The sequence below is a fragment of the Pleuronectes platessa genome, chromosome 4 (genome assembly GCF_947347685.1).
Source record: "Pleuronectes platessa chromosome 4, fPlePla1.1, whole genome shotgun sequence".
In the NCBI taxonomy this organism is placed as follows: Eukaryota; Metazoa; Chordata; class Actinopteri; order Pleuronectiformes; family Pleuronectidae; genus Pleuronectes; species Pleuronectes platessa.
Window position 1 is genome coordinate 2176665 of NC_070629.1, and position 21387 is coordinate 2198051.

General features: G+C 40.3%; 1 protein-coding gene across 1 annotated transcript; it reads left to right on the forward strand.

The window, feature by feature from the left end:
• Positions 1-1351: 1351 nt before the first annotated feature.
• Positions 1352-19276, forward strand: LOC128438345 (ubiquitin-conjugating enzyme E2 L3). The gene is made up of 4 exons (XM_053420892.1): positions 1352-1415; positions 5342-5437; positions 5518-5704; positions 18110-19276. Exons 1-4 carry the CDS (start codon positions 1389-1391, stop codon positions 18262-18264), a joined length of 465 nt encoding a protein of 154 aa, XP_053276867.1. The 5' UTR covers positions 1352-1388; the 3' UTR covers positions 18265-19276.
• Positions 19277-21387: the final 2111 nt, after the last annotated feature.

A 21387-nucleotide genomic window follows, 5' to 3' on the forward strand; every position in this document is an offset into this window, starting at 1 on the left:
CTTGAGGCAATATTATCTGAAAGCACAATATAGATATCCATTGCTATGCAGATGCCACCCAGCTGTATTTATCTTTGAAGCCCGATGAAACTAATAAGGTAGTAAATCTGGTTGACCAGATGACCTACATCTTTTGCCTCTAAATTCATAAAAAACTGAAGTCACTGTTCTTGGCCATAAAAACCTCAGAGAAAAATTATCTGACCAGATAGTTATCTTGATTGTCGTTAGCTTCACTCCACTAATGAACCTTGGAGTTATTTTTGACCAGGTTATGCCATTTGAAAGACACATAAAACAAGTCTCTAGGTATGCCTTCTTCCACCTGCGCATTGTCATGAATATTACAAATATTCTGTCTCAAAAGGATGCTGAGAAACTAATCCATGCATTTTTTTACCTCTATAATGGACTATATCAATTATTTATTATGTCCCAGTATGTCTGTGAAAATCCTCCAGTTCATCCACAATGTTGCAGTACGAGTACTGATAGGAATTAGTAGAAGAGTTCATATTACTCTTGTTTTAGCTTCTCTGCATTGACAACCTATACAATTCAAAATATAATTCAAAATCCGGCCCCTCCCAAATTAAGCCCTTATTGATCAAGCTCAATCATAGATTAAAGAGTTATTCACATCCTATTATTCCAATAGATTAATCAAATCCCTAAATTCAGGCTCACTTGTGGTTCATTAAGTCTTTAACTATAATTGGAGGTAGAGCCTTCAACTATGGTTACTTTGTAAAAAAAAAACAGCTCACAGTTTAGGTTCTGGAGGCAGACACCATCTCTCATTTAAGATTAGATTCAAATCATTCTTCTTTAATAAAGGATATATATATAGTTAGGGCTGGCTCAGGTGAGCTATTGACTGCTGAAGCAACCCCCATGATACACATCGCACTTCTCTCTGCCTGCCACTGGTTCTGCAAGAGGTTTCCCACTGGGAGGTTTTTCTCTTCACAGTTGCCAAGTGCTTCCTCATTATAGTAACTGTTGAGCTTATCTTTTGTAAGATCCAAACCATATATGTCTTTGAATAATGTAAGTTGTGAATTGGCACTCCAAATATACAATCAAATTGTAATATTGAAGATCGTATATAAAAGCCAGTCCCTCTCAACATTAGCTTTACAACAATGCCACTATGTCCTAAACTTAAATCATCAACATTTTAGTTTACATCCAATCTTGAAACCTTTGGTTATAAACAGGTCAACTCTCGTATATAGCTGACAACGAGACTAAAATCGAAATTTGCTGATGAGCCTGAAATGTCTATTTATCAGATCCGAATTGACGTACGTGCTGTTGTATACTGTCTGTGGACCAAATCCATATTCACCGCGCTGTGTATTCTGGGAACACGCACTAGTTTCAAGATGGCGGCGAGCAGGAGGCTGGCCAAGGTAAATCTCCCGATCCCGTTATTTTCCTACAATTTGTAAAGTGGAATGACTCATTGGCAGCTAATGGACACATTCGTTCTTCGCCTAAACTCATATAGGCTTATGTTTTGTGAAGAAACAGTTGGCAACAGGTTTAGTGGTAAACTTATTATAAACGAGAGGTCCCCACTGTTCAGCCAGCCGACCCAGTATTAACGTTAGGCAGCTAAGCACCGGCGAATTAGGCCAGTAAATCTAGGTTCAGCCCTGCGAAGAATACAATCGAAATGGTGAATCGTGTGCTACCAACAACACCGGTTCATGAAGCTAAGTGTTAAATCACCGACTGAACGACTTTCTAATGTGTCAAACATCAGATCACCATCGAGTTTCCACCGCACAAGGCGTTTGCTAATCAGCTAACTCGCTAGTTTCAGATCTTAGCTGCGTTTCAGCTAGCTAGCCAGCGAACCTCAGCCTAACTCAGTCACCCGGCTTTGTCAGTTATCAGATCAAGGGTGCGCTCGAACAAAGTGTAAACCCACATTTTACACTTGCTACTTCTGCTAAAGAGGTGATGGCATATGATGTATGTGTTAAACGTATTCGGTTACCTGTGTTAAATGTAAGATCGTGTGCCTCTCTTCCTGTTCCATGCCCCTTTTTATTTCCGAAAATGACCATGTAGATTACATAGGTAGATTACATTAGTTTCACTTTGACAGATTGATTATTTAAATCACAATTTGCAGATTGTAGTCCCTCTTATGTGAAAGTGGAAGTAAAATATAACCATTGTTGTACCCATAACAATGTGCTGATCATTAACTAGACCTATTTCGATAATTCTATTTTAGAAAATGTCTTAATTCAGGATTTTGAAGAGCCAGACGGAGTCACATTTCTTAATGGACAATGGGGCAATTGTGTCTGAACATCAGTGTACAATTTGACTTTTCACACCATTTCAAATGCAGTCCAAAACTTTGGATAATTATCCATGCAAAATCATACACCTTGTGTGGTGTTGTGATCATTACAAATGAGGTGCCAATTTTCAGTCAAGAAGAGCAACAACTACTTTGAACTTGATGACACAATATTAAGCTTTCAAAACCATTCAAAGTACTGATCTTTGAAACACCACAACCATATTATCAGAATATAATCCCACTAAAGAAATCCACACAATAAACTCAAACACAGATTTTTCACCAAGCATTGGAAAGCTTTTAAATGAGCCTTTTCTGTGTTATTATTATAACTAGGGATGGGCATTCGATTAAATTGTCTTAATTGATCGTCGGGAGAATTATCGATTGATTTTCGATTAATCATTAATATCTTTATATTAAAATTCAATATTTATAGGGTATATTAAAATTAGGGATGGGGGGCAAAATCGATTCAGTTACGAATTGCGATTCTTGTGAATGACGATTTTAAATCGGCATGCGCTTTAGCTCGCGAGCTAACGGGAGCCGTTTAAAAAAAACAAAACATATATTTATTGGTTTGCAATAAAGCTTTACATAGTAAACGTATACACGAAAAGTAACTTTTTTGTATTACAAGTTTCTTTTGAAATTAATTTGAATATGCACATGAGCTCCAAACTTATTGAATATGTCCTAATTTGCATAGGCAGAAACACCATTCATATATATGAAAAATATATCGGCCCAATCTTCATCCAATCATCCCACTGCCAATAGGTGATGGCAAAGCCTTAGCTTGTTTGAGAAAGCGAGTGTCATTCTTTCGTGGTGGGGAGGCTTCTGTGCCTGCGTGACCCTGAAGACTATACCGGCGGGGGTTATACCCCTGGCAGGTACTACCAAGCCAGACAGTTTACAGGTTAGAGGCCAGTCTAAAAGCAGCTTTGCCATCACCCCTTGGCAGTAGGATGATTGGATGAAGATTGGGCCGATGTATTAGTCATACATATGAATGGTGTTTCTGCCTATGCAAATTAGGACATATTCAATAAGTGTGGAGCTCATGTGCATATTCAAATTCATTTAAAAAGAAACTTGTAATACAAAAAAAGTTACTTTTCATGTATAATTTTAACATGTAAAGTTTTATTATGGTAGGAGTAAAGGAAAAAATTAAGCCTACTTGTATGTGCTTGCATGCTCGGAGCGAGCTGGAGTTTACATACATAGGCTCCGGATATCTACAATTTAAGATATCACCTCAGTTCAAGATACCTTAAATTAACTTTTAACTGGTAAGAATGGTGTTGGAGATATCCTAAACTTGAATTATAACTTGTCAGAATGAAATTATAGATATCTGAAACTGAAATTAAAGACAGTAGTAACTCAGCTGAATTTATTATAAACCCCATCCACAAGAATAGCAGTTTGAATACTAGTTAGTGTTATTACAGATGCTGAAAAATTTAGTAGCCTAATCAGAATTAAAGATATTGTTGGAATAGTCAGAAACTGATGTTATAGATATCTTGCCTAAAAATTCTTACTTTTCACAATGAGTGTAATTAGTCGTAATGACCACTTTGGTGTCTTTAGAGTTAATTCTGGATAAATAACACTGTTTTGTGTAACCCTAACCCTGTTAGTCACGTGAGATACACAAGGCATGGCATAGGTTGATTTACTATCCCCACCTCAGGAGACGGTGCTACAATGAGTAATTGATTATGAAATAAGTTGCCAACTGTCTTTTTAATTGATTATACTGAAATACCTATTTATTTACATATTCCACTATGCACAATACTCTGCACTTTTACTGCCTTTTTTTGCACTTCTGGTTAGATGCTAAACTGCATTTCGTTGTATATGTACTTGTACTGTGCAATGACAATAAAGTTGAATCTAATCTAATCTAATAAATTGTTGCTTATAATTCAAAACTGGTTCTCTGTGTCATAGATCCTGTTCAGACCTCATCCTGAGTGTTTTGATCACAGGATGACAGTGCCATGTACAGGTGTAAATGGATTCAAATGCGTTAGGAAGTTGTCGGGGACACATGGTCACATTCTTTTAGCTGTTTAAATGCGAAGGTCTCAAAATGCATCATAATGCGGCAAAACTGTTACCACTGCTGGTAGTAGCACATTAGGCCTGGTTGCCTTTAACTCTCTTGGAGCAACCTGCCAGATTGTTCTCCCTCCCCACTTCATGTGCACTCTAAAAATAAACACCAACAATAATCATTAGTTATTAGGACCCGTACAGTACTGGAAAATAATAATTTTTTGTTTTATTCACTGTAGAATTTAAGAGGCTCGCATTTAAACAAATAGAAAAAAGTTCACCTGCCACACACCACACGAAATGCCCACTTATGTACACTCAGTTTGTGTCTGAAGAGCGTCGGAGACAAGCAGGCTGCAGTTCTTCCTGCTGATTATCCCACAATGCAGGCGGTGTTCCTTTTTACTTTGTTGTTGCAGAAAGACACCCCACTTATCTAGGAACACATGAATATAAGAGGTTATCAACAAAATGGCTTGTTGACGGTTGCTAGAAAAATGCAGCTCAATGCAGTGGTGCTTCCTAGCGGGTAGGCAGGCGGAGCCACCTTGATACAGTAAAAGCTATTATCAGTTTTTTCCTGATTTTAAGGCTGAGGAGCAGGACAAAAGTCTGAAATGAATGAATGTTAAATCAAAGTGGAGAGCATCAATATAACTATAAATAGTATAAATAAATATAATATATATATCTTACTGCAGTCAGATGGAGGGGAGTGGTGTTGTATATACAGTGTGGAGGTGGGATCTTCACAAACTGAGGGCTGTCCACTTGTGATTGGATCACTCCTGATGAATGTCAATACTAGGTATGAACAGGGCCTGTTATGGAGTGAAATGTAGAAATATTTCTGTATATGTACTGAAAACCTTTTTTTTTATTCTGTCTGTTTTCTGCATTCTTCTTCTAATATACAATGTTTGCTTCTTTTCTCAGGAACTTGAAGAGATTCGCAGGTCTGGAATGAAGAACTTCAGAAACATTCAAGTTGAGGAATCAAACCTATTGTCATGGCAAGGACTCATTGTTCCTGTAAGCAGCCATCCTTGTTTGTTGGTCTGACATCTGAAGGCTCAAACATTCCTTTACTAACGTCCCTCTCTAATTTTCAGGACAACCCCCCGTATGACAAAGGTGCATTCAGGATCGAAATAATTTTCCCCACTGAGTACCCATTCAAGCCTCCCAAGATCACATTCAAGACAAAAATCTATCACCCCAACATTGATGAGAAGGGCCAGGTGTGCTTGCCTGTAATCAGTGCTGAGAACTGGAAGCCTGCCACCAAAACTGACCAAGGTAAGTGAGAGAGACTACTTCCATCACCTCAAAGGTCTTTATTTCAACCTTGGTTGGTGAAATTCCGATTCTAACAAGTGACAACCGGAAAAGAAATACAAATAAAACAAGAATGCAAACATCTATTGATGAAAAAGCAGTGTCATTCTCGTAGAAGTCACCAATGAATAGGGCTGAACGATTAATTGCATTTGCGATAAAATCGCGATATGATAAAACGCGATTTTCTAATCGCAACGTGCGCGATTAAAACGTGCGAAAGAGAGTAGGGCACTGGGCTGCTGTCCTCACCCGCAGCAAGAATGCCGCGGGACCACAAAACTCCTCTGATCAAGAAGATAGCGAAGCAAGCCTGCATCACAGGGTCCTAAAGTCTTCGGCTGACGTGGCGGACTCACAGAGCGAGCTCATCCCGCTGCTGACCGCGTTGCGGGCGGCGGACCTGAAAATCGCTCCCCGGAAAAGCAAGCCGTGCTCCGGGGCGGCGGGGCTCCAGAGCCCCCCGGTCACCTACATGCACATCTGCGAGACGGAGGTGGTCAGCATGGGGGTGTTCCTGCTGAGGCCCGGCGCCTCCATACCGCTGCACGACCACCTGGACATGAACAGGAATCTACGGAGCTGCTGATCCGCAAGCTGTCCTTCCATCGCATCCAGCTGGCCCGCCGCATCCGTGGACACAGAGCTTAAACTGCTGCTGCTCCACTGACTATAACAACGCCGCATTCCAACACTTAGAAAATACAATTCAATGTGGAAGTAATCCAAGTATTCAGAATACGTTACTCAGATTAGTTAATGTAACGTAATACGTTACAGATTACATTTTAGGGTTACGGAATACGTTTTGAAAGTATCCTTCCCAACACTGGAAATGTTGCTGACTTGGGAACAGTAAGACACCTATAATTTAAAAAATGTTTTTCTCAAGACGGTAAATTTTGCACACAGGTTATAAAAAGTGCATGCCTTGTGTTTATACTTACAATGACTTTGATTAAATTACTTAAATGCACACTGATTTGTTGTTCTTGTTTCTGTAATGAGCCGTTAAATAAAAATGTGGGAAAGAATATTGTACAGTAAATGTATCTAATATTGTGTTGGTCATATTTACATCATTCATTATGTTTTTTTTGGGGGGGGAAAAAGAAGATAAAATAAAAAAATCGCATATTAAATCGCAATCGCAATATTTGGGGGAAAAATCGCAATTCGATTATTTTCCCAAATCGTTCAGCCCTACCAATGAAGATGTCAAGAGAGTTGGTGTTAGGAGCCGACGCCAGTTGCTGTAAACAAAAACATGAATTAATGCCCCTGCTTGCTGAGCCACTCCTCGCATGAATCTTGTGGAGGATTTATTGCTGTTTTGTCTGAGCTGAGAACCTCCCACTTTTTTGTTTGTGTGAAAGGACACATCTGAAGAAAATCTGGACCCAATTCTCCAGAGTTCTTCCTGAGGGCATGTCTGAAAACGGATCATGAAAAATATACCCACTGGTATCTGTAATTATAGGCTAAGCATACTACAAAAAAAAGTTAACTTAATTAGAACATATTTTGAGTGTAACGGTGTCTTTTATTGTCGTGCACAGAGATTATATCTGCATCGTGTTTCACTGTCTCATTGGTAAATGAAACGAGGCAGACCCTTGCTAATCATAAATACCTAATATTCATGAATTTTCTGTATCCCTTAAAGCAGGGGTTCCCAAACTTCTCAGCCCGCGACCCCCAAAATAACGGTGCCAGAGACTGGCGACCCCCAGCGACCCTGCATGTTATATAATGTTGCGCACAGCCACGCACATGCACTATTAGGCCTATGCAAACAGGGGCATTAATACAACACAAAAGAACAACAGCCTTACAGCCATGATGTTGTTTTATAGCAATTTAAGAAATATAATATAACCAGAATACAGGTTATAAACCCTGTATAAACAGCAGGGCTGAGTGAGCATATATTGTAAGTATAAAAAAAGTGCGCAGGTGATGTGTGTGCATAATTAGCAGCAGACACCTTATTGCTGCCATGTGCAAAAACTTTAGGGTTATTTATTTTAGCCTAAACATTACTTATATTTCTTAAACTCACTAATGAGATAGGTGGGCAATATGCATGGAGCAGTTTTCCGTCAAAACTGTATCTGATGAAAACAAGCAGCTGGGCAGAGTTAAATATATCTGTGGATTCATCTAACTGTATAGCATATTTCCCTTTCTTCACGCTATCCACCAACTGGCACGTTATGTCCTCGGCCATGTCGGTGATGCACAGGGCAATAGTCCCGTTAGACAGCGGCAATTATTCCAGATCATGGGTTTACAGTTAAGCCTCATGCATGGCCAGATTTTTAGCTAAAGCAGAGGGTTTAATTAAAGTTTCGCCGATTGTGTCTGTTTTTTTTGCCTGTGCAATTAAATATGCCACCCGATATGATGCCCTTTGAGCTACGGCTTGGATTGTCTGTTTAGTAAGGACTTTTTTAAGGACTTTCTTTTGGCCTTGCAACTCTCGCTCGTTCCGCTAATCCGTGTCGTAATAACCTCAAGGGTCAACAAAGAAAAAGGAAAAAACTGATGGAAATGTTTTTATTGCATGGTTTTATTCTAATTTCAACTGTAAGCTATTTTATTTAGTGACTTTATTGTTGAAGGTTAATGTTTAGTTCCTGTGGTAAGCGGGTTGTTTGTGGGGACTCTTATTTTGAAAGGGGGTTTTTAACGGAAGAGGGTTCTGTGAGAAGAGTTGTTGTGGAATGAAACGGATAATAAATGGGTGTGATATCCCGAGTTTATGACCCTTTCTTGTGTCCTCTTTCGGCTGAGACCTGATATAATACGACAATTTTTTTTGGGATGGATGGCATCTCGCGACCCCCCTTCTGTGTCTTGAGACCCCCACTTTTGAAACCCCTGACTTAAAGGGATAGTTCACCCAGAAATCAAAATTCACACTATCTACTCTACTCTATCTACTAAATGAAAATGACAACAGGTGCAATGGAGAGGCAAAAGCAAGACAACCTCCAAGAAGGTAATGGTTGTTCATGTAGTGGTCTCTGACAATTGCTCTTTCCTGATCCTTTATGACTTTTCATGACTGACTCTTTTGAAGATTTGTGTTCTGCTAGTGTCCTTGTCTAGCCTGACGTTGTCATACTCATAATTCTAGTCAGAATATTAGTCTGATACTGCTCCATTGGTCTGTGATTATGGGGCGTGTTTCAACCGAACCAGGAAAAAAAAATTCTCTTCGCTCAATTGGATAGACCTACAACCAATCAGAGCAACGTAGTATGTGACGTATGTTAAGCAACGCATAGTTGTTGTCAACAGAACTCAAGCGAACTTACATCGACACCTGTTGTAACAGCCCCTCCGCTTCCCCAAACATGAAGCAGGGTTTCTCTACTGATGTCACACAGCTCTTTATGGTTCACTTCATCGTAGCCGTAAATACACCGTAAAACTGGAATGACATTAAGTACACGATATTTTAATCCATAAAACCAAACACAAACATTAAAATACAATAAAAAACAAACAAATCACCACGAGACAAGCGTGACATAGCGACTCCCGTTCTGCACTACCTGCAGCAAAGTAAATGGGACCAGCTTCTTTACCTCTTTCTGCTGGCGAAGGGGTGTTAAACTATAGTTGTTCAGTTTGAAGGTTTTGAGAAATGCCGCACAGCTGGCGTCCAGTCGTTGTTCCTGCTCCTATCCTTCCCGGGGCTGTACAGCAGCTGTCTTATTGCACTGGTCCGCAAGCGAGGGAACTGGTACGTCTATTAACATGGTCCGCTTCTTAAACTGCAGGTATTTATGCGAGGGGAGTCGCTACGTGTAAAACAAAATAAACAGTATGCATAAAGTGGCAGGTGTAGCAGTAAGTTACACCTATGATACTATGTTTACAACATTTGATTCATATCACGACATTGTGAGTTATTTACTAACTCTTACCATTTGTAAGTTAGATGAACTTCATCCAAGACGATACCTATTATGTTGGCTTGAAAAACATCGGAGCCTAGCATGTCCCTCCACTTCTTGTTCAGCAGCCAGGATTCCGGGCTTCCGAAAAGGAGCTGGCAACGACTGCTGGTTATGTCCACCTCGTCGTGCACGCCAAATTTCATCGCCGTGATGCCCATTTCGGTGGCCTCTTTCACTTGGTCCTCCATGAGTGCGACCAAAGGAGAAACCACAATGACCACTGGGTTTTCATTGTGTCCCATCTTCTTCTTCAGCTGATAAATTAAACTTTTTCCGAATCCCGTTGGAAGGACGGCAAAAACATCTTTTCGATCTACAAATGCCTTGATCGCGTTTCTCTATTCCTCTTTCAAAATGAATGCGCTGTCGATGTCTTCTAAAACAGACTCAATGGCAGCATCTACACATCTCAGCTCTCAAGCGGCAGGCATGTTTGTTGAAAACGAATTCAACCCAAGCCCTCTTAGGTGACGTGGTTGATTACGTTACTGTTGATCATCTGTCCATCATCGTATAAAACCCGCCCTGACAATTTGATTGGTCCGAAATGCTGCTGTTGGGGCCTAGTTTCTCCCCAACGGAGCAATGCCAGACCGAACTTCCCGACCTCAAATGTTGTGGGTGGGGCTAAGTTCGTCTGGCATCCAGGCTAGTCCTTGTCACTAGGGCTGGGCGATATGGCCCTTTTGATGCAAACATTTCCCCAGTATGATATTGATGCATCTGACGCTGCCAAGTACCATCCCAGGCTGTCTAGGAGCTCACTGATGCTCTGATGCAGATCTGGGAGGAGATCCCCCAGGACACCATTCGCAGACTTATCAGGAGCATGCTCAGAGGTTGTTGGGAGTGCATACAGGCACGTATGAGTTGCCATGATGACATTCATGCAAGTTGGAGTAATTTATTTTTACTTGGATTTTCTGTGTGGTTTTGAATCCAGCCCTCAATGGGTTGATGATTTTGCTTTCCATAGACCGTTATGGCGTCATTTTGTTCTCAACACTCAGCAGTGTATATTTTTCACTGTCAGTTACTTTTTTATTTGTTTTAACCGCAGTCCTGATCCTAACAAACATTCATTTATTTTCAGAATTTGAGTTCGCTTATGTGAAATATATACTATACTTCCAAAACCTTTCTTTGAAATCCAATGTTTTACTAAAGGGTCAGTGTGCAGAAATTGATGTCTCTGCAAATCTGGGATAAAATCTGCATATATAAGTTAAATTAACTGTAGTAAGTGTTTTGTTTCTTTAGTATGGGTCTTACCCATTACCACGGGTCCGCCTCCCACGACACACATATCAAGCATACAGGTAAACCAGCATCGTTGGCAGTGAAAGAAAATTAATCTGTCCACAAGGGCTGCTCGATTAATCGAAATTTTATCGTGATTACGATTATGGGGTCCAACGAACTTGAAGGCTTTGGGGGAAGGACTGAATTGCGCATGCGCGTCGCTTTCGAAAAAAATGCCAAATAATCGTTTCAACTCGATTTATAGTAGTTTGGAGATCGTTGGACCCCATAATCGTAATCACGATAAAATTGATTAATCGAGCAGCCCTAGTGGACAGATTAATTTTCTTTCACTGCCAACGATGCTGGTTTACCTGTATGCTTGATATGTGGCGAGGAATTGGCAAACAACAAAAAATGTAATGTTTAAATACATTTCCAGAGCAAGCACACAGCATCTGCTGAAAAGTACCAAGCTGGAGATGAGCAAAGAAAAGCATAGTTCTGTATTTCATTTATTTCAAAGTAGGCCGAGACATGTATTTTATTCTCCTCCTCATGAGAGTTTTGTGTTTACCTTTTTTGTAACAGGTAAAAATAGCAGTAAAATGTCAAAATGTATTGATTGTTTTTTATTGATGTTCTATAATTTAATAAATATAAAAAACTATAGTTTTTATATATATTGTATAACTTTATATAAACCGTTATTAGTTTTTTTATCAAATATGTTTTGCGGCTCCAGACACATTTTATTTGTTAGGCAACGTCTGTCTCAGAGCGCGATTTGCGCTGCGGCCTGCAAAATAGTTTTATTATTTAAAGTATTATAAAAGTACCTATTGCAGAGTTGCAGACTGAACCATTTACTGCTCAGTGTGTCTGGGCAGTGTTTATCACACCACAAGTAGATTCTGACTGCCATATTAATTTCAATCTAGCCTCTTAATTTGTCTCTCAAAGTGGACCAGATTGATGCATCTTTACTTTAAAATGTACTATATCCTCTTCCAAGAGGGTCCAGGGTCCATCCACCATGATCTCTACAAATCCTGTTGGAAACACTGTGGTGTGCATGTGTGAGTGAGGGAGTTATTGTTATAAATAAATTGTGCCTTTTGGCTTAGTAACTCACTTTATTCTGTTGAGCTTTATTCCCTCCCGGCCTATCTGAATTCTGTTGTGTTGATACAGTGCTACATAGAAGTTCTGGCAAACTTAATTTAATTTTGCAATCTCAAACTCAATTGTGTCACTGATGTAACCGGTTACAGCTCCTAGTGGCGCTGGCAATCTCAGGATTGCTGCATATACCCTGTTACAAGTTATTCGGACACGTACAGGACCGGCGTTAACTCTGATTGTTGGATTCGTTGTAGAGTTCCTTAAACACACCGTGCGCATGCATTCCGCTGCTTCACACAACATGAGTCGTAACGTGAAACGGGCACAGTCAGGACATCAGGGTTAAAGTGAACGGAATGATCCGGAGACTTGATGAGACACCATCGCTTAATAACTAAATGCATGTGGTTATCAGTTCATGTGTGAGGAGGGACAGAGACGAGCGCAGACACAAACACTCCTGCAGACAGACGTTCTTCCGGCAAATTATGACATAACAGAGTCTTTTAACTTCACTGTTGCAGAGGAAGCAACGTCCCGTTTACCGAGGATAATAAATATGAATTCATCAGGTTTTCATAAAAAATCCGTTCTAAGTGTGAGTAGTTAGAAAACAAATAAGGATAGAGTCACTTTGTTGACCAGTGGAGTAATGAGCCTTAGTGCAGTGGTGCTGATTTACGATAAGATAGACCATTATAGATCAACACACCGGGGTTATTCAGTTGTTACAGCAGCAGGACCTACAGAATAAGGTAGACAAGAGACTAAACAAATAAAAGTCAATAGAATTCAAATAAATATAAAAATCATTTTAAGTATTTACATGATATACAGCTTTTTACTGTAGTGGTTTGTATGGACTTGTATAAGTAAAGCGCAGTGGCACAGGATGATTGTAAGAGCAAGTAAAGTGTTTTGTGCATAATAAAAACAAATTGTACATAACATTCTTCATAAACACACAAAAGTAAATTTCTGGTCATTTAACCTATATTGCGGTATATATTATATCGACTGATATGAAGAAAAAAAATTGATCACCCAGCCCTAGTTGGTTTACACCAGGGGTGTCCAAACTTTTTATCCCGAGGGCCATATATTGAAAAAAATACGGAAGTCCGGGCCACTCACGGCGCCACGCACCCCTGCCCTGGATCAGACTGTTGACAGTTGGGGGGGGGGGTGGCTGCGTTCTGAGGGACAGCTGCAATACAGTGGGCCATAGTCCATCACATTACCTTTCATTTAGCTGACGCTTTTATCCAAAGCAACTTACAATAAGTGCATTCAAGAGTACAAACCCAGAACAACAAGAATCAAGAAAGTACCATATATTCAAAATTAGAGCTTAACTACAAAGTGAGTGCCATTAAAGTACTATTAAATTGTTAGTTTGAAAATACAAAAATTATTTAAAAAAATTTTTTTTTTTTGAGGCGGGCCCATTTAAAATGGATGGCGGGCCGCAGATGGCCCGCGGGCCGTAGTTTGGACACCCCTGGTTTACACACTGACTGAATCCAATTGAGACTATTATTGAAATGAATTCAACACTTAAGGCCTCAGTATGCTTCTCCGAGTCCGTTGCAGACTGACGGACGGACGGATCGGACGGACCCTTTTTGATTTATAGTTCTACGAGCCTTTTTGTTGTGAAAACAATTCACCGCCTGAACAGTAGATGGCGCAACGGAAGTCGAGCTTAGAGAAGCCTACCTCATGAGGTATATAGAAGAAGTCCACGCTGGTTTATTTACGTCCTCCCGGCTCCTCACACACAATGAACGATGGCAACTAACAGAAAAAGGATGTTGATGACGCAACAGTTTTTGCTGAATAAAGTGACACCCAGCGAGTCAAAGTGCTTTTGTTATCGTGTCTTAGCGCAGCGGTTCCCCGGTCTTGTTTCCAAACTGCGTTGCTAATTCAACAGCTGCAACAGCTTGAAGCTATACGGAGGCAGCTAGCTTCCACACACAGTCAGCACCGACACCCGATACTAACTACTACCAAGTGTTTGCTTCTAACCTGACGGTGTTGGAGAAACAGTGTCATGAGAGCCGTGGGACTAAAGTCAGCGGGTTGTTGCGCTGTTCCCACCGCAGTTAGCATGGTGGTTAGCCCGCTAGCCCCGTTATCAAAGTTCGTTATAATCGTATGTGACCGTACACACATGCTGTAAGTGCTCTAACCAGCCACCGTCAGCCGGACAACGCCGCTGGCTTAACACACTTGTCACATTAATCATAGAGTCGTAGTTGTGATTTTGGTTTATTGTGATGTAGGGAATTGAACAGGAAGTTTCCACTCCGAAATGCTGGCGTTAGCGGACCAATCACAGCCAAGTGCTATCCGTGGGCTGTCCGTCATTTCGACGTGTAGTTAGAAAAATGAGAGCTGCACGAAAAGCTCTCCGAGGAGCCTCTGAGAGGCACGGAGAGGGCGTTCCACGTTGGAGAGAGCGGTCCTATCTGTCCGTGTCCGTCAAAACGGAGAAGCATACATTGACCTTTAGGCTATCATTATTATTATTATAATATTAAAGTCACTGACAATAATAACTGTATTACTTAATAATGAATACTGATATATCTGATTTTAGGACTAAAAATGTAAAAATCTGAATAAGCACCAGGAGCGTGGTCCACTTCAATTACCATGATGGCTGTTTCTTGGGTGGGTGTGGCAGAAGAACAAAAATACTTTCAGATGAGTTATAGTTTAGTCTAGGTATGGTTTGACCTTGTTAGTAAGGTCAGGGACAAGTTTACCGAAATAGGAAAATATAGTATAAGAAGAAGACAATGACAAGCGAAAGAAGTCGAAGAAAAACAACACACTTCATGCCTAGAAGGAAGCACTGTCGTGATGCCTAGTGCAAGAGATTAGAGTACAGTTGTGAATCTAAGGTTTGCTGATTTGCCTTTTGCTGTTAGTATGCTAATAATATCTACAGAAATCAGCAGCAGTGTATACTCTTTCTGGTTATGTAAGATATTGAAAATGAAAAATTATTTGTCATGACTTCCACTGCATGTGTTCGCTGATGACGGTTCTGCTTTCTTCGCTTGTTGTTGTATGTAGCCAGTTCAATCTACTGGTTTGGGGGTAAATGATGATAGTCTTCATAGCCCCTCCCCCCTCTTTCTCTCTTTCTCTCTCTGTCTATCTGCTTGTGTGCTTGTAGCGGATGGGCAGAGGGGTCATTTAATTATGTGATTGGGGAAATTAAAACTCCAGGGCAACAGAAGGGGAATACAAAGTATGGGATGCATATTTGATCATTTATATCATATAAAATATGTCATTAATATCTTTTCAAATCATGTCAGTGTGTTTCCTGGCGCGATACGCTTGCGGCGAGCAAAAAAAATAGACTGTGGTATCGTTCAATGTTATTCACAACAGTTGATTGACATGTAGGTTTAGCTAATAGGAAGCCCCTATGTTGGTATGTTGTCGACCAATAGGAGGAGGCAATGAATGTTGGGGGCGGGGTCAGACACGGAAGTGAGGACCCGAATAAAAATGTCAACATTAGTACAAAGTCTGTCTCACGCACATTATTAAGCAAACTCGTCAGATTCAACGCCGAAACCACCGGTGCAGGGCGCGCCGCGCCCTTGGCGGCGCATCGCAGCCCATGTGAACCGCACAAAGGTTTAACAAGCGGGTGGATAGGAGGAGCCTGGCTGTCCTTGGCGCTGCGCGGTGGGGTGCGGCGCTTCGGAAATGAAATGGTCAATTAGATTTTTTGGGAGGAAAATGAATCGTTTAGATTAACCGACTAATCGGTAAAATAGTCGACAGATGAATCGATAGAAAAATAGCCATTAGTGGCAGCCCTATCCTGGATTCACCTCCTGATCCGAATCTGTACCAGAATTTAATGGAGTCTTTTATACCATACCAAATCCTTCCTGTTGTTCTCTAACAAAGTCTCTGATTTAATCCTTGAACAATGAGACTATTGATAATTACTTGCTCATATTGTTATTACCTCTGCTCAGGAGGTTATGTTTTCATCTGCATGCATTTGTTTGTTTGATTATTTTTCACCAAAAGTAGCTGGTATACGCAGGTTTTTTTCACAAACAAAAAACTCAGACACTATCTCATTTTGTCTTGTCAAAGTGTTGAGTTCGCCCTGGGTGTCTTGTAGAGATGAGCCGGATACTCGGCTGAAACGAGTATCCGGTACGGATAAAGCACTTTTGCCGAGCACGAGTATTATACGAGTAATACGAGTCAATATCTGTGCTCGGACTGAATGAAAATCCTCACACAGCGTCACAGCGCTCCTCCCCTTCACACACCGCTCTGCTCACTCACTCACAGAACAGCTCTCTGTCTCTCAGTCACTCAGGTTCGCGGGTCTTTTCCGTTAACGTTTAGGGTTTCTTCAGCTTGAAGTTTGTTTTTATTTCAGTTTGTACTTACTTATTAACCAGTAGAGTTCTGTTAAACGTGGGTTCGTTCAGACGTGGTGCTGGTAGAAAGCGACTCGCGTTGCGTCTCTGCCAGTCGGAGATTTTTTTTTTTTTTTTACTTCACGCATTGAGTGTCGGACTACTCTCTAGCGTCTGGCTACTCTCTCTCCCTCTCTCTGCCGGTCGTTGGAGTTTTTTTTTTTTTTTTAAACCGTCAGTTGGCTCTAACCAGTTTTATTTTACTTCACGCACTGAGTGTCTGACACTTTCTAGGTAGTAGTGGTATAAAAAATATTACAAATTAAGCTACACACACACACACACACACACCTCGTGTGGAAATAAATGTAAATAAAATTAAAATAAAAAAATCATTAAAAAATTTCAAAGTTAAAAAATAAAGTTATGTTGAGTATGAAAACCCTTGTTATTACATTTCACTTCATAATTGCAACAGCATGTGTTGTATTCATTGTTGCAAAACTTGTTCTGTAAATAGTTCGTTTGCTATTGTGATCAAAATCATTGATCTGAAGCTCAATGCTGATACTGTCCTGTAATAGTTTTCTAATCAGCAATAAATATAACAATTTCTGATCAACCCATATCAATTGCATGCTTAAAATAACATACTGGTTAAAGCCCCGCCCGTATCAAGACAACCCGGCCTACTTCCGGGTTAAATCCAGCCCACGTCCGGGTTAAATCACACCCACTTCCGGGTTAGGCCCCGCCCACTCCGAGTACGGATACGGATACAGATAATTCATATGGTTAACAGATACAGATACAGATAATGCTGTACTCGCTCATCCCTAGTGTCTTGTTTACATTACTGCCAATTATAGCCAGAGCCAATTTAAACCTGTTGACTTTCCAAACCTCATAGCTTGTGAACACTGTCATTCAGCAGATAAATGGTGGGCCTCTGTTCTGAGGCCTTGACCTCAGTGTGAGTGCACAACCAGGACAAAATCCTAGATAACTCTACCATTATATAATTATTCAAAGAACACCACTGCATCATGTCGTTATAATGTAGTATACGTCATTGTCTATTGAGCAAGTATTTACTCAGATTTATATTGTAATAAAATCATCTGAACCCAATGTGAAAATTATTTAATTAACAGCTCTGTGTTACCCCTTTTCAACCAAGGCAGTTCCTGGGCTAATTCAGAGCCTAAGAGATGTGTCTGATGAAACAATGTATATGTCTGCGCGTTGGTGTGAGAGAGGAGAGATTGAGTCTAGAGGTCTAAATACAAGATCGAATCCCTGTTGCTATAAGGAAAGATTTTACCAATTGAAGAAAGGTTTTCGATAATTATGTGTTGATCAAGATGACGGCTCACTGAAAGTGTGTTTGCTTCTGCGTGTCAGTGCCCTTGGAAAAGGGGTATGTGAGTTAATGGGTGTTTGTTTGTCAGTATTAAAAGTTGTGACAAAGGGGTGTTTTTCTGGCATTTTCAAGCTCGTTACTGCTTTCTTTGCACATTTCACTGGCGCACTTCCTACAAGAACATGCACCAGTCAGATAAAAATCCTGAAATGCATTGTTCATGTCTAATTTTTTTGGGGGCTGTGTCTTACAGTTATCCAGTCCCTCATTGCACTGGTGAACGACCCCCAGCCGGAGCATCCCCTGAGGGCAGACCTAGCAGAAGAATACTCAAAGGACCGTAAAAAATTCTTGAAGAACGCTGAAGAGTTTACAAAGAAACATGGTGAAAAGCGGCCAATGGACTGATTACCTGATGAGTGTGGAGCCCGCTGTCTCTCTCTTTCTTCCCCTCTTCTTTAATCTCCCTGCCGAAATACCTATCTCGCTCTTACCTCTCTGCTCTCCCCCACACCTCACCTTCGCTCTCTCTCCTTACCCCTTCGCTCCCAAATCGCACCTCCCTGCAACCCAGGAGCCGCCTAGCTAAAGCTAGGCAGTGGCAGCCTATGCCGCCCTCCCAATCCAGGACTCTCTGTGGATCAGACAGCCTCCTCCTCCTCCTCTTCAGCCATAAACATCCAGACCATTTCTAACTTTCTACTCTTTTCTTTAAGTGAAAAATGGAAAAAGAAATGCTAAGGGCACATGATGTTCAGAAGAAATGTTAGATGGAAATACTCGGAGTAAAGTGATCATTTTCCGTAGGATTTTCCTCTAAACAAACAACTATTGTGTTAAAGAGATTTCACATAAACATGTTTTTTCTGAGGTTTTTTTTGTTTTTTCTGAGCAGGAAAAGTGGTTGATTACTCTGTTTCTTTTACCCTTTCATCAGTAATCTTAACTAAAAACAAACATGACTGAAAGAAAAGAGGCTGCAGCTTGGACTGGGAGCTATGTGCTGACTGACGTGTTTCCTTTACATCACCTCCTTCTAGACTTGCACTGTACTCTGTGGAACAATCCATCTTGCATCTTCCAGCAGAAACATACAATAACAAGCCATATATGAATTGAATTGTTATTGATAAAAAAGCTACAGAAGATAATTGAGTGTTAAAATAGAAACAATTGGTTTGTAGGTATGATCAGGCGACTCTCAAATACAAGCTGAATGATACTATCTACAAATTCTTTCAATATACTTGATGTTTTGCAACCCAGATCGTTTGCACTCAGACCCTGCTGTTAAAACTGTTTTCTGCATCACAAATGGCCCCTGTGAGTTTCTTTTACTAATTTTTGTTATTTTCTTTCTCCAACTATACTTGTTTTGATTGGCACTTGATACATTAAATTGGTGGAAATGTGGGAAGAACCTGTTGTGTTACTTGGAATATTCCATGCGTGTCTCCTTTCCTAGTATTTTTGGGCACCCCATTATGATAATTTATTGCATCAGAACCGTTTACCACACAGACATATTCCAACTGACAACCAGCTGCCTAGCTAGATGGATAGATACTTTATTGATCCAGATGGAAAGGGACGGGTGGACAGGAGCAGATGAGTAGAAGGTGGATGCACTGAACTGGAATGAATCTCAACTCGTCCACAAAATCCTTAAAACAGGCTCATTGAAAGCAGCTGGGAGAGGGCTCTCTGTCAAAGGATGTGTTCGGACAAGGGAAAGGATTGTGGTGGTCAAAAATCCACCAGTTGTTTGATGTGGTCCCAATATTGTTTAATAATAAAGATGGCTTAACCATTCGGTCTCACTCTCAAGTGGATGTTGTACCTGTTTGGCACAGACTTTATGGTTTCTGATGACTTGGACAGGAGCAGAACTGCTATATACCCATCAAGAGGCTTCACAAATTAATTAACAAGTTGATTATACACCAGAATGAGATATGATAGCGGTCACTTCATATTTGGCTAACAATACATATTGGTACTCAATGCTCATACCTCTTCTCGGCTATCTAAATCAGGGTCATATCTTTGCAGAAGCAAATCTTAACATCTGTTTTCTCCCTCCAGCTTGGATCCTTTTCAATATGGTGTACCACCAGCGAAAGCCTCTTGCATTATATACTGCATATCAGCTAGACTAACGTGAAATTCAACTGATAGCCATTAAAATGAATGTAAGTGGTCTCTGTATTTAGATTTTTCCAGCTTCCAAGGTAAAGAATGATTTACAAACTTTCTCAGTCAACTACTATACTTTTAGGGCCATATTAACATTTTCCATGGAAAGTAGGGTAGAGCAGGGTAATGTGGGACATTTTTTACATTTGCTCCCCTCTAGGCGAGCTAAAATGATATATCAGTAAAATTTACACATTTTCCATTAATTCAGGATGTTTTCTAGCAATGGAAATGATCAGAATGTTTTCAGGACAAAGGGCAGTGAAAATATGATTGTTTTAAAAAAAGTGGTCGTGTCCGGGGTAAAGTGGTCCACTTACTTTTTCCACTTTAAAACTACCATAACAACACATGTTGTAATAGTTAAAATCCCGACAGCTAGATTGACAACCACTAATAGTAACAGAATCATGGGGTTTGGTCAATTAAGCACATTTATGATTATTATGATTCATGTGATCCCTTGCACACCCTAGCTTACCTGCACATTGTTTCTCTGTCCAATTGGCAGGGACAGGGATATTGTTTTTCTCTGCGTATTCAAATGCCAGTTCACGGCACTTAACTGGAGCAAGGCCATGGAACTGGTCAGCTAGTTGTTTCAAGTGTTTGAATGAACATTCAGATAACACAGAAGCTGCGTCACTGATGTCACCACAAAGGTACGAAGTGGTTCGCAGTGCAGTTTTGTTCCACTTTGAGCTGAACTACTCTACAGAAGGCTTCCAGCACACAGTAGCTATAGGATAAGTTATTACCAATAACTATTTCAGTGGTAGAGAAAGCATAACGTATTACAAGTAAAAGCCCGTTTTACAAACTGTAACAAGTAACATAGTCAGCTGCAAATATGACTTGACCTCAAAAAAATTCTAACAAAAGGTTTCTCAGTGGTTTACAGTAGTATCAGATGTACTTAAAAACATACTAAAAGTTTACCAAAGTTTGACTCCAAGAAAGGCCCCATTTTCAAAATGGCCGCCGTCAGGTCCTTTAAAATGACCATTACTCCTTTGTTAACCTCCTAGACCAGGAATACTGGTGCCTGATACATGTTTTGGCCATTTAATATTCTAATTAGCATATTTGCATGATAGATGAGTGAAAACAAGTACATTTATATATTAAAGTAATTGGTTACAAGCATATATATGCGAAAAATAAGTCAAATTCGACTTAAGTAATTGCATACTTCTCTTTTTTCATATTGTTTTGCCTTGTGTTGGTGGTTTCTGTGGTACATAACCATTTTTTTTATTCCAATAAACACTAAACTAATAAGAACTGTGTGGTACTGTAAAATTAGTCAAAACAGGGCTGCCACGTGAAGGCTCA